The sequence below is a fragment of the Danio rerio genome, chromosome 15, assembly GCF_052040795.2.
Source record: "Danio rerio strain M-AB ecotype USA chromosome 15, GRCz13ab, whole genome shotgun sequence".
In the NCBI taxonomy this organism is placed as follows: domain Eukaryota; kingdom Metazoa; phylum Chordata; class Actinopteri; order Cypriniformes; family Danionidae; genus Danio; species Danio rerio.
Window position 1 is genome coordinate 35,790,973 of NC_141035.1, and position 15,324 is coordinate 35,806,296.

General features: G+C 37.0%; 1 protein-coding gene and 1 long non-coding RNA gene across 9 annotated transcripts in view; one reads left to right on the forward strand and one right to left on the reverse strand.

Moving 5' to 3' along the window:
- nbeab (neurobeachin b) overlaps window positions 1-15,324 on the reverse strand; it is a 569,044-nt gene that overhangs the window by 57,549 nt on the left and 496,171 nt on the right. For all 8 annotated transcript variants that reach the window (XM_087284306.1, XM_087284305.1, XM_087284304.1 and 5 more), the window contains 2 exons: window positions 10,891-11,043; window positions 298-468 (listed from right to left, as the gene is read on the reverse strand). In XM_087284306.1, coding sequence (XP_087140432.1) covers window positions 298-468; window positions 10,891-11,043 — 324 coding nt within the window. The remainder of the gene's footprint in view (window positions 1-297; window positions 469-10,890; window positions 11,044-15,324) is intronic.
- On the forward strand, window positions 10,655-13,831 carry LOC147840667 (uncharacterized). The gene is made up of 2 exons (XR_015509692.1): window positions 10,655-12,323; window positions 12,625-13,831. It is a non-coding gene; the product is annotated as an uncharacterized LOC147840667 (long non-coding RNA).

Here is a 15,324-nt window from a genome sequence, read left to right on the forward strand (position 1 = left end):
GCACAGATTGACCCGCCCACCCCCTACCTAAACCAGTGTTTTAAAAAGCAATCTGGTAAGTGCGAAAAAGGAATGGTGTCATACCGCCCTGTAGCATTAGTTTTAAAGATGAAAAGAAGCCATAAGCAACCTTTTTTAAAAAGTAAGTCAATATTGTAAAGCACTACTTTTAAAAGTACCTTTCCCCAACACTTCTGGTGACATTTTCAAAGCATTTCAGCCTTTACTGACACAGTCCAATTATAAAAATGGGAGGAAAGAGATGTTATCCACAACTTGTTGCCACAGACGACCTACCTCACGTAACGGCGGATCACTGGCAAGGCTGTCGAGGTTGACGGAGCCCTCATAGGTCAGGTGGTGAAAGACGTTGAGGGCACGCGCCGCCTCGGGCCCACGTTGCTTGTAGCCAAAAATAAGGTCAATCCACTGGTGCAGCTGACACGACACAAACTCGCTTTCCAAGGCCTGTCAAAGAGAGCGGGGCAATTAGAGGTGAAAGGTACACATACACAACATGAAGACAAACACACACAGACATACAGATGAACATACACTCCCGGTGACACTCGCTGATGCAGAAGAGTAAAACAGCTTGACAACAACATTAGAGACTAGATTGTAAATGATAATTTCTGTGATAACAAATATTTACCGTTCAAATATTTGGGGTAATTTTTTTAGTTTTTATTATATGTTTAACATATCATTTTGTGCAACTGATCAGTGTCTTGTAATTCTTCTGAAATAATAAAAATTTGTTAAAATTAATAATAATAATAATAATAACGTCTTATTATTAATTAGAATTGTTTAATAACATCATCCTCATAGTTATGAAGTGGATCTGCTAACATTTTTGAGCAAAAAAAGCTCTAAATGAAAACAGAATAAAACTAAACAGATAGAAACACAGACAGACAGACAAAAAGACGGACAGATGGATGGATGGATGGATGGATGGATTGATGGATGGATGAATGGATGGATGGATGGATGGATGGATGGATGGATGGATGGATGGATGGATGGACAGATGCAGACAGACAGATGCAGACAGATAGATAGATAGATAGATAGATAGATAGATAGATAGATAGATAGATAGATAGATAGATAGATAGATAGATAGATAGATAGATAGATAGATAGATAGATAGATAGATACTGTAGATAGATACAGTATGAATGGATAAATGAATAGATGGACGGATGGACGGATGGACGGACGGACAGACGGACAGATGGACGGACGGACAGATGGATGGACGGACAGATGGATGGATGGATGGATGAATGGATAGATAGATAGATAGATAGATAGATAGATAGATAGATAGATAGATAGATAGATAGATAGATAGATAGATAGATAGATAGATAGATAGATAGATAGATAGAGTATGAATGGATGAATGAATAGATGGACGGATAGACGGACGGACAGACGGACAGATGGACGGACGGACAGATGGACGAACGGACAGATGGATGGATGGACAGATGGATGGATGGATGAATGGATAGATAGATAGATAGATAGATAGATAGATAGATAGATAGATAGATAGATAGATAGATAGATAGATAGATAGATAGATAGATAGATAGATAGATAGATAGATAGATAGATAGATAGATAGATAGATAGATAGATTTGTTATTTTATGCAAAAAAAGCTCTAAATGAAAACAGAATAAAACTAAACAGATAGAAACAGACAGACAAATAGACGGACAAACAGATGGATGGATGAATGGATGGATGAATAGATGGATGAATGGATGGATGGATGGACGGACGGACGGACAGTCAGATACAGACAGACAGACAGACAAACAGACAGACAGAGACAGACAGACAGACAGACAGACAGACAGACAGACAGACAGACAGACAGACAGACAGACAGACAGACAGACAGACAGACAGACAGATAGATAGATAGATAGATAGATAGATAGATAGATAGATAGATAGATAGATAGATAGATAGATAGATAGATAGATAGATAGATAGATGGATCAGGATTGCTTCTTTTTTATAGATCATCACGGCTGATATAAAGGAAAAAAAACAATAGAATGAACAAATAACACAAAGCGGCACACAAAGACACACTTTTCTTCCCCTTCCTCTCACACACAAACACACCCAGGGCTGCTGGAATTTACACACTCGCTCTCACATCAGAAATAACAGCTATTACCAACAGAGCAAGCGGTGGTGCGCAGGGGCTCAGTTCCCCCCGGGGCATGTCATTACAATCCAAAGTGACACATGCAAAGATGGGAACACTAAGTGAAAGAAAGAGAGGAAGAAATGGCAGGAGGGTAGAGGAGAGAGAGAGAAAGAGAAAGGGAGCACAAAGACAAGGAGGGAAAGAGGGGATTAAATGAGACAGAGAGAGAAAGAGAGCGGCGGAGAGAGAAAAATAAAGGACAAGATCTAAGGACAAAACCGAGTCGGAGACTGTTTAAAAATGTATAGGCTGTTCAAGTAACCCAAGGAAAAAAAAACTGTATTGTTTTAAGAAACTGAAGAACTGCATTAAAATACTAGACACATAATAAAATTACTTTTACTGAAACAGAATTTGTGAGTTCATTTTAGCAAGATCAGCCTAGGAATTAAAGACCTTATAAATAAGTATGATTTTATTTCTGTCATAGAACTGAAAAGAAGATATTCTGCTAATATTGCAGGACTATATTCAAACATGGAATATCTATGTGCTTGTTTTTGTTCCATGGTATGTTGAAATTCTTGATTATGATTGGCTGGAAGGTGTGCAATAAAATTGTCCATTGCACAGGTGATTCCAGTCAGTGTTGATCACAATTCAAACAGTGGTAGTATTTATAGCAACCAGAGTCTTTACTCATCTGTTTAAGAAAACTGACATGTGCTTCGCTAGCAACCAATGGTGAACTCAAAAATTTGCAAAGGGTAGCTAACACATGTTACTATGAGCTATTAGATATACACTACCTGATAAAAGTTTTAGGAACAACAAATAATATCTTGACTTCTAGTTGATCATTTGGTATCAGAAGTGGCTTATATGAAAGGCAAAGGCCTCTAGATTACGCTTTTTTTACCAAAATAAAACATGATCATGCCATGATTTTTAATGTTTTAATTAGGACAGTAAGATCAGACTTTGCTTAAACAAAAGTCTTGTCACTTAACAGAAATAATGTACTGTATAGATTATAAAGTCATGGTGCATTGGAGAAAAAAATAATATTGTGCATGACTCCCATGAGCTTGGACGACTGCAGCCACATCTCTGCAATGACTCAGATAACTTATTAATAAAGTCATCTGGAATGGCAAAGAAAGCGTTCATGAAGGACTCCCAGAGCTCATCAAGATTCTTTGGATTCATCTTCAATGCCTTTTTTGTCTATCCCAGACATGCTCAATAATGCTTATGTCAGCTGACTGGGCTGGCCAATCCTGGAGCATCTTGACCTTCTTTGCTTTCAGGAACTTTGATGTGGAGGCTGAATTATGAGAAGGAGCACTATCCTGCTGAAAAATCTGCCCTCGCCTGTGGTTTGTATTCTAATAGGCAGCACAAATGTTTTGATACTTCAGGTTGTTGATGTTACCATCCACTCAGTAGATCTCTCGCACACCCCAAAACTGAATGTAACCCCAAACCATGATTTTTTCCTTCAACAAACTTGACTGATTTCAGTGAGAATCTTGAGTCCGTGTGGGTTCCAATAGGACTTCTGCAGTATTTGTGATGATTGGGATGCAGTTCAACAGATGATTCATCAGAAAAATATACCTTCTGCCACTTTTCCAAATGATCAACTAGGAGTCAAGTTATTATTTGTTGCTCTTACAACTGTGATCAACGACAAGACTTTTGTCAGGTAGTGTATTTGTGTTTTTACATGAACACATTCTCACGCTCTTTCTTATGTGCTGACTGATTTGAAGTGATGAGATGAAAGGTGTGGTAATAAAAATTTGGTCTAATATTGCACTGCCAAGAGCATAAATAGTATTTACTTGTCTTGTATGTTAATAGTAACTTAACTTGTGTTGGCAGATGACCACAAAACAAGAAATTAATAACAACAAGTGACAAATAATTTAAAGGGATGGTCCACAGTGTATTTTAATGCTTGATTTTGTTTATAAGATGCAAAACAATGTGTGCTCATGCTTTACTTGTATAATATCTTACTTTAATTATATACAGCTACTCAGCTGACATGAAAACAAATGTCATATTTCCTAGTTCCTTTGAAAGGCTCTGATTGGTCAGCTAAAAATACCAAATAATTCCTGCCATGAGTATAACGGCATTCACTATTGGGAGGCGCTATAATCTCTCTCGTATGAGAATATTGCTTTCACCATCCAAAACAAATAAAGTAGTCCAACATGTGCGCCCGATAGCTCCACCCCTTCCGCTACATGAGCAAACCTGCGGTCGTTGAGTCAGTGAAGTGTCCATCATCCCACACTTAATTTTACCGGCTGAATAAGTGCATCATCCGGGTAATTAAAGTGCACTTATTATTATTATTACTTTTTTTTTTTAGAGTTTTCAGTGTGAACGCACTACTTACACTATTTATACTACAAAATGGCGTAGAATAGTGCTTAAGTATCTGATTTGTGACGCAGCTAGAGTCTCCCTTGGCATTAAACTTTGATCACATTACATTCAGAGATGTTTATGTTCACACAGCTACATTACACATCAACTAAAGTTTAACATATCATATTGTAGTGGACCACCAACTATCACCCATATCATATCGTAGTGGACCACCAAGGACTTTAAATGCAATTTGCGTTGGGTAGTTCTTTGCCTCCACGTTGTACATTTAAAATCTTTTGTACATTTAAAATCTTTTTGATTACCCTTAGTAAATAAAACAATTGCAGTTTTTACAAAGTGTGAGCTGACATTATGAAACTTGTTTTTGGAAAAAAAGTCCTCAAAATCAAAATTTTGACTTCTAATTAGATTTCATATTTGTTCAGTTCATTTAGATGAATTTTAAATAAAAAGTGAGTTGAAATGAATTTTAAAATGTAAAAAGTTACATATAAAATAAGTTAAATGCATTTTTAAATAAATTATAAGTGATTAGGAGATTTTTACAAACATTATTTCCACAAAAGTGCTGAATTAAGGAATGAGAACAGAATTGTTATGATCAGTTAAGTTAATTTAATTTTAATGTCAGACAGTTTCACACCATACATATGAAAAAAAAGACCATAATAACATGCTTTAGCCAATTATTTATTTAAACTATCTTTAAACGTGTAAAGACATCACTAAATCAGCGATTTGGAAACACTACACAATGCATTTCAGAGCTATACCGGAAAAGAGCGAGGAACCAAACTGAGACGTGAACAGTTTGCAGGCTCATGTCAAGTAGTCATGTCAAAAAGTATCTGAGGTGTTTTGACAACCCCAAGTCCTTTCTTTAAGAAAACCTCGCTTTAACAGACAGCTACTTGTGTGATCTTTGGATATGTGCATGTGTATGTGTCTGAATAGCTGAACGTGTTAAACCAGGAAAAAAAAATGAGGCCAGAGGAAAGGTCACCTCCACAAAACACACACACACACATACACACCACAGCACTGTCACTGCAGCTGAAAAGGTCAAGTGTGTTTCCTGCAGTGGACACACACACACACACACACACACACACACACACACACACACACACACACACACACACAAACACACACATGTTCCTCAGACAACATAGACCAAAAAACACACCCCTAATATACTTTTATATGGCATATATCCACTCACCGGCCACTTTATTAGGTACAGCTTACTAGTACCAGACGGGACCTCATTTTGCCCTCAGAACAGCCTTAATCCTTTGTGGCATAGATTCAACAAGATACTGGAAATTGTCTTCAGATATTTTGGTCTATATTGACATGATAACATCATGCAGTTGCAGCAGATTTGTTGGCTGCTCATTCATGATGTGAATCTCCTGTTCCACCACATCCCAAAGGTGCTCAATTGGATTGAGTTCTAGTGACTGTGGAGGCCATTTGAGTACAGTGTTCTCATTGTCATGTTCAAGAAATCAGTTTGAGATGATTTGTGCTTTATGACATGGTGCATTATCCTGCTGGAAGTAGCCATCAGAAGATGGGTACACTGGTCAAAAAGGGATAGACATGGTCAGCAGCAATACTCAGGTAGTCTGTGGCGCTGACACAATGCTCAAATTGTGCCAAGAAAATATCCCCCACAACATTACACAACCACCAGCCTGAACCGTTGATACAAGGCAGGATGGATCCATGCTTTCATGTTGTTGACAACAATTTCTGACCCTACCATCTGACCGTCAGGTATGCTGTGGACAATTTTGGTGGACAATAGAATTGATTTTTCCAATGTTCTTTTGTCCCTTTCTATCAGCTGAAACCAGTCTGGCCATTCTCCTCTGACCTCTGGCATTAACAAGGCATTTGTACCCACAGAACAGCCGCTCACTAGATATTATCTCTTTTTCGGACCATTCTCTGTAAACCCTGGGGAAAATTGTGCGTGAAAATCCCAGTAGATCAGCAGTTTCTGAAATACTCAGACCAGCCTGTCTGGCACTAACAACCATGCCACGTTCAAAGTCACTTAAATCACCTGTCTTCCCTATTCTGATGCTCGGTTTGAACTGCAGAAGATCGTCTTGACCATGTCTACATGCCTAAATACATTCAGGTTGCTGCCATGTGATTGGCTGATTAGAAATTTGACCTAACAACAGTTGAACAAGTGTACTTAATAAAGTGGCCATTGAGGGTTTATATTTAATGCACTAAATCAGTGGCAATAAATTGAATTAAAACATAATAAATGACACACTCTGAAGCAAATAAAGAAAAAAAAAAGCTAAAAATGTCAGCAGATTTTGTCTGGCCCTGACTATGATTAATTCTGTAAGTATTGTTCATACTTTAATACTAATGTGTTAATACATTAACTAATAAATACATTAACTAATGGACCATTATTTTACAGCTCATATTTACTCAGAGTGTCAAAGCTTTTGACAATTACTTTACATTTCCCATATCTCTCCAAGTCTCTGAGTATGTGTATTATATGAGACAGAACACATTTTAAACCCAACCTCATACTGCAAGGTGGACACACACCCATGAGGTCCTGTCTGCTGTGGGCCAAATCATGATTGATGAAGCCGGCATTAGGGTAACATTATAAGGGACAGTGGCCAGGCCTGTCCTCGGTGACATCATTCAGGTCAGCAGTAGATTACATTAGTATCGAGCAGTGAACTACATTACGACCTTCACTGTGGAAGAGCAGCACGCAGAGGCCTGCAGAGCACCAGAGGATGCTGTATCATATGAACAAATGAGTGTGATCTCAGGGGAACAGAAGGAAGGAAATGGATTGCAGATTAAATACTGCAATACGAATTTAAGATCGCAGGTTCGGTTTAGACATGACATCAGCTGATGTAATATAGCCAGCAGAGGGATATTAGATTAGCAGGACAGCTCTTATCTCACATTTTCTGAATCAATACACTGTTTGTTTAATAGTGTTTTCAATGCATTTCATGTCTATCAAGTGTCTCAACAAAAAGATATGTATATATATATATGTATTTTTTTTTTTTTACTAGGGTAATTCTTGCAGATTATGGTATAAAACCTGAAAAATTTAATAGAAAATGGCTTGTATAAAACAAACCAAAAATTATGCCTAGTTACACTCACCGGCCACTTTATTAGGTACACCTTACTATTATCGGGTTGGACCCCTTTTTGCCTTCAGAACTGAATTAATCCTTCGTGGCATAGATTCAACAAGGTACTGGAATTATAACTCAGAGATTCTGGTCAACATTTGACATGATAGCATCAGGCAGATGCAGCAGATTTGTTGGCTGCCCATCCATGATGCGAATGTCCCATTTCACCACATCCCAAAGGTGCTCTATTGCAGTGGTCCTCAAACTTTTTTCACCAAGTACCACCTCAGAGGAAAAATCTTCTCTCCAAGTACCACCATAATGACCAGGACTGAAATCAAGTAGCCTAGTAGGCCTAATAAAGCAGCTACAGCACTGCACATTTAAAAAACGAGGCAGATTAATTACTATTATTATGAATATGTATTACTGTCAGCCACTTTAAACATTATACATAGTTTGAAGATTAACTGTACTTGCAGACAAAAAAAAAACTATGTTTAATTTAAAATGTGTTTTTAAAAGTTAATTAAAAATAGCACTGTTCTTTAAAGGTGAAAAGAAAACTGCTGTACTTGTTAAATATTAATGTTGAAATATAGTTGTAATCTAAACATTGTACTTTGTATATTTTGTAACTTGTATTTTAAATATATGATTTGGAATGACATATTTAAATTTAAAATTAGATCTGCTGCATGTCATTTACAGTAGGCTTACTGTATGTGTCTCAGAAAAGCGAGTGATTAAATGCATATATACAGTGCTTTATTCATACGTGCAGTATTTCCGTAATTTGTTGCAAATGAGATCACATCTTAAGTGAACTGTGAAGTTCGTGTTTAACCGTGCACCAACCACTGTTTTTAGGCAGATCGGGGTACCATTCGCCGTTTCTCCAACTGTGCACACAGAGACTAACTTTAATTTTATTCTACCTCTAAGCTTCAAGCATGGCAAAGTTGCTTGAGTCTTTGTTCTGTGTCTTGCGCCATATCAATCAAATCCAAATTAATTGGCTTAAATCTGAGGTAACAATCTAAACCGAAAGACACTCTGCTTTACAAAACAAATAACTTTATATATCGAAAGCACATCATTTTAATACGAGCACACATTTTAACACATTTGTAATAATTATTTTAGTTTAGTTAAAAAAATTCCTGAGTTTGCAGGAATTGAAATGCCAACACAACAGCACTGGTCTGCAGAAGGACTTCTCCCGTGCGTATCTGCTCCGCAAGCGCCGTGCGCCTCTTTCTCTGGCTCTGCGTCAAGCAGATTGATTTTTAATGTCTGATGACACAATGCACTAGAGTAAACATTTTAAACACAGGTGTCATCGTAAGCTTCAGAGAACATCCAATGCTGTTTGATCAAAGGAGTCACAGTTTTATCGGACGCATCAAAGCATAGGCTAAGATTAGCTCTTGACATTGGTGGGGACATAAGTCTACATCCCTAGAGCGCAAGCATTGAACAGCACAAATTCTGTTTCGCGCTTTTAAAACATGAATAAAATACTTAATTATATAAAATAAACACTTAATAATATGAATAACAATCACATCCCATGCTGCAAATATAAATTTACATGATTTTATTGCAGGATTTGAGGAGGTATGAATGTAAAATAATTTTGAGAGATGTGTAATGCAACTTTCCAGTTTTATCCCGATTACTGTTTTTCATAATCATGGAGGCCAAAATTGAAACCGAATTTTGATTAATTGTACAGTCTTGATTAGTAGTATGACAGTGAACTTGTAGCAAACTTGACTTTGTGCACATGTACTAAGGGTTGACGGAGCATTATTTCATTTTTAAGTTGATTAAATTATTGGTAAGATTATTTCAGTAATTGGTGGATATTGGTGGGGACACGTCCCCTCAGTCCATGCCAATTCTACGCCCTTGCGTCAAAGGGTTAAAAGTGTGTTCGTTTTATTCTTTTATTATTCAGCAAACCAGTCTGGCCATTGTCCTTTGTGCTCTGGCATCAGCAAGACATTTGCGCCCACAGAACTGCTACTCACTAGATATTATCTCTTTTTCGGACCATTCTCTGTAAACCCTAGAGATGGTTGTGTGTGAAAATCCCAGTAGATCAGCAGTTTCTGAAAAACTCAGACCAGCCAGTCTGGGACCAACAACCATGCCACGTTCAAAGTCACTTAAATCACCTTTCTTCCCCATTCTGATACTCGGTTTAAACTGCAGCAGATCGTCTTGACCATGCATACATGCCGAAATGCATTGAGTTGCTGCCATGTGATCGGCTGATTAAAAATTTGCATTAACAAGCAGTTAGACAGGTGTACCTAATAAAGTGGCCAGTGAGTGTATATAGACATTATATATACTTTTTAAGTCACAAAGGCATAATATTGAGACTTAAAGTTTCTTCACAAGTATATTAAGCATCAAAAACATTTTTAGCAAGAAATATTAAGAACTTTACATCTTTATCATGTGTATTAGCCAGAATAAAAACACATCACCAAGTAGTTTTGCGCAAATTTTTAGAATTATTCCTATAAGAGCAATTCACACTTCAACAGAACAGACATTTTATCTAGTTTTGTTGAATCAGTGTCACCATCTGTCTGAGACTGTTTGCAGAATCAGCATTTGTGACTGTCTCTCAGTGCAGTGTGTACTGGGCAAGATATGATTGATTGGGATGCTTAGTTTCTTGTTCAACAATTTAGTAGTCCAAACCGCATAATATTATGCATTGTGTGGTTTGAATTCTGCATAATATAATGGTGCAAAAGGAGATCTTGGGAAAATGCTAATGTTAGCCTGATAGCACTGCCTACCCAAATCCTTCGTCCAACTCCAGCCAATTTAAACCCAAAAAAAAATAAAAAAATCACAACAATACATCACGCAACATTCACCAAAGAGACACCTTTATATTACAGATAGTAATTACAATATCAAACTAAAAAAAAACAAGATAAAGCCATTACTGTCTGAACACATGATGTAATTCTTTCTGCTCAAAGAGAGTGCACAGAGCTATGCATTTACATATTTTTACAGGTACCTATCGTTATGTTTGGACTTAACATTTTGCTTGGACAGACAATTCTTGGTGCTACAGTACAGCTTGTCGAACTTAGGGAGCAAGTTTGACTCACCATCCTGTTGATCCTGACAAAGTCTTCTGGTTTCTTCGCCCAAGCTGGTAGTTCCACATCACAAACAGGGACGCCGTCATCCCTGTCACCCAGACAGTAGCCATTACTGTTTACAAACATCTCCGGCAGGTAGTAGAACTCAGGGATCAACTCCTGTGAGACAGGTGGAGGAGAAACAGGAAAAGGAGCTCAAACATTTCCACAACAGATTTATTAATATTGTACAGTGATACAGGGAATAGGGGAGTTAAAATGGACATGCGAACATACCAATCCTTTCAACGTTACATGCTTTGTAAGCCAATTAATCAAAACTTTGGCTATGTTTCAGATGGCCATGGAGAGAGTGACCCCAGGAGACCAGTGAAGGACCATCCAGAGTACATTAAAAAACACTCTGAGAGTGTGGGAATGCGGCAAACGCACGCAGATGGGGGAGGGGGAGGATGTAAAGAACACACCAGAGATGACAGAAAACTTTATTAAAGTTTGAAATGAGCTGATGGATGGATCCGCTGCACTCGAGGAAGCAGGTTATGTTGTGTTCATTGGCTAAATTGCTTGATACTATTTTGAAAAGTAATTTTTCTGTTTATTATATGCACATGTATAGTTAGCATGCCGTAATGTGTAAAACACATTTTTTACATACTGTACATTACTACAGCACCTGTGTGCATTGTGATTGGCCATACGGCTCAAACATGTGTCAGAAATACAATGCCCTTTACCAAAATTATATTCACTGAAAAAAAGTCTGATAAATAAAGTAATAAATTCTGAAAAAAGATTTTGGTAAATCTAGATCGTGGCAAAGTTCCTTATTATTAACCAGAATGAGAGTATAATTCCTAGCCATATCAATCTAGAAGAGTTAGTGCATGGTGTAACTTCAGAAGACTCAGGGCTCTATCATACACCCGGCGCAATAAGTTAGAAGCAATACGCAATACGTGAGCAAGACCTGTTTGTTGTGATTTGTTGCTATTTTCAGAGAGGCGCAACACTAATTTTCATGTTTTGCACCACGTTGTTTAAATAGCAAATCCATTTGGGCTACTTTGTGGACTCATGGGTGTTCCAGTCTAAAAAGGAGATGTGTTAAGGCGCATTGTTGGCACGTTGCTATTTTAATAAACTGAAACATACCGCGCCATTCACCAACTCAAACCTCTTGAGAAAGTTAGTTATGAACCTATGCAGGTCAAAACACTTACACATGGCTTAACACACACAGGATGTACAGCAATACACGAATATCTCTACAAGAGAAAAAAAATGAAAGGATTAAAATGTTAGATAAATTATTATTTTCGACATAAAAACCACTTTGTTTGAATAAATACAACTTTAGATTTGTCCATCTTTCAGATTTTAGAGGTGTCTGCATAACCATAAGATAAGAATAGGACGTGTGTTTGTGTATAAAGCAGGTCGCACACCAGAAGCGCCGCTCGGTGCCGCGACACGGCGCGTACATGACAGATTAAAGTATCGCACACCAGACACGCATATTCGAATGATATTTAACATGAAACTAATCAGATGGCGCTCTGTGGCGCGGCTGAAAAATGAACTGCGTCCTGAGCCGTTGCCGGGCGCCGCCGACAGCCGCCGACTTGCGGCGCCGGTGTGTGTATCCTGATAGAAACCTATGTTTAGAATTCTAAAATACATGGCGCTGCGCGGCGCGCCGCCGAGCGGCGCTTCTGGTGTGCGACCTGCTTTACTCAGCTTTTTGACCACATTTCGTTATTCTTGTTTCTTTACTGGAAATTAGAACAGAATTTAGAAATAGTTTTGAAACAAATCTTTGCACTTAACAAACAAAATTAAATGTAGGCTAATGAATGTCTTCAGTGGAGTTTGTATAACACTGTTTCCTTATGCACGCAAGTAAAAGAGTAAAGAGTTAAAGTAAAGAGAAAGAGAAAGTAAAGAGGCCGAATGGAGAAGGCTCATTCTTTATCCTCACGATGCAGATGGTCTATTTAACTGTTTTCTCACTAGTAAAGCATTCAGTTTTTCCACTTACAAAAGCTGCCATGTACAGTAAATAGCAAATTCGCTGTGGCTTGACACATCCGACTTTAAAAGAGAATGAGAGAGGAGACTCTGATTGTGTTAATGCACGTTATGCTTTAAACACAACCATAACCCTGTTAGACCATGCTCCAGGGCGCAGTGTATTTTTCCATCCTTAAAATAGCAAAAATGGATTCAGACACGGTCTTAATGCTTTTGCGCCATGTGCTTTAGACTTCGCACCTACATTATAAAAATAGAGCCCTCAAGCTTAACAGAAAATAGGAAAATAATCCCAACTCAGCTTTTTGTTTGAAATGCTAACGGTCTAATCCGTTTCAATAATTTATGCTAACCTAAGCTAAACTAAAAGTGCTTGACTTAAAAAATGAGCCTATTTAAAAAAGAGTAGTTTTTCTAAAAGTAAAGGTTAACGCAGTCACTGCCATATACGGCCTCTAAAGGTATTATTAATTTTTACCAAACTTTTTACGCTTCCCTGACCCTGATAGTCTCTCATCCACTGCCACAAGCTGCCACATTCCCAAACCTTTCCCTTTCTCACTGCTATATCAGTGCAAATTACCCATAATTCCCAGTGAGAGACGCCTCTGTACATTGGGGCATGTGCACACAAGGAATGTGACCTCCTCCCTGTTTAGTGTCACTCAAAAGCTCCTGCCTTTGAAGAATCTTTAAAACCATTTAAAATCATTTAAGACTTCATTCAGCCTGCACACATCAGAAGCTGACAGGTTGAACATTTTCACCCCAACGCAAGTTGTATTATCTATTGACATAAACTGTTTAACTGCTTGGTGTGTATGAGAGTTCTTAAAGAGATAGTAATTTTTTAAGTTAATGGGTGCCAGCATCCAGCATTCTTCAAAATATCCTCTTTTCTGTTCAAATGATATATATATATATATATATATATATATATATATATATATATATATATATATATATATATATATATATAAACTCATTAAGGCTTAAACCGCATGAATAAGAATACATAATGAGGAGATTTTCATTTTTGGGTGAATTATCCCTTTAAAAAACTGTAAACAAGATATAATACATTTCTAGATATAATACATTTGCAATACAACAGCTTGCTTTTGTGCAGGGTCTCTTTTGTGATGGTAAGCCAAGAATCTCATCAATCCTTCAGAATGACTCTGCTATAGTATCTCAGATAACTCTAAAATGCTAAAATACTGTCTTCACTGTTAGAAACCTATTGGCTGGTTACTTCTTGAGATTACATCATAAGAACCCTAACCCACAAATAATTCATTATAAGTAGAATAATTAAAATGTCTTTAATTACTGTACATAACAAAATAAATTGACTACATTATTATATAATTTAAGTGACGTTTCAAAAACTAATTTCAAGAGGAGCATGTGATATGATTGATCAGCCAGTCGGATCATTCCAAACTCACTATAAATAGCCTGACTAGCATTATTCCCATATCTTCATTTTTTGAAGAATCCCCCATCCACTCCTATCTCCCCCTTTCCACCTTTACCAGGGGGAGCTCTCAAGAACTACCTGATTTCATACCCCCTTACATGCTCATTGACCAGGCAGAAGCCCTGGGCTCAATAATCTCAGAGCTCAGGATTTTCTACTAAGACAGCATGCCAAACCTCCTAATATTATCGAGCAATATCTAAGTGTGAACTCTTGAAACAATAAATCATTATTATTAGGGCTGCATGATATTGAAAAAAATTTACATTGTGATATTTAATTTTTTGTAAGAAATACTGAGATATGAATACAGTATTAAGGTATCAATATTTAATAATTACAATGCAAAAAAAAAAAAAAAATTAAATAAATAAAAACATGCTTTTCATACTTTGCTTTGTCTCATTTCTAGTCCAAATATCTACAAATTCTCTGATCAGGTGAAAATGTTGTTTTGTTTTCAACTTCAGAAGAAATGTCAAATTAAGAGTTTTTCCTTAAGACAAGTAAAATGATCTGCCATGCGATATATGTATGAGATAAATATTCTTGTTTTCACTTTAAAATGTAACATGTAAAAATGTAAACAAATATTATGTATAAAAAAACTTTTTTTTTTTTGCAAAAAATCTTATAAATTCTGTATTATATATTATAATATTATATAAAATTTTTTGTATAAATACAATAATTAAATACAAAATCTGTAGCTCCTGGTTAACTATGATTCAGACTCAAAATTGCATGCCTTGTGATATGACTATTGCAGGTGTGCACATTGCGATATCAATGCGGAAACAATATATTGTGCAGCTCTTATTACAGGCCTGTAGCCACAGGAGGTTCGGAAGACCCACCCTCACTGACAAAGGTCCAGAATTTGCCCCATTCATGAGCTCATTTGTCCTATTTTGACTGCTACG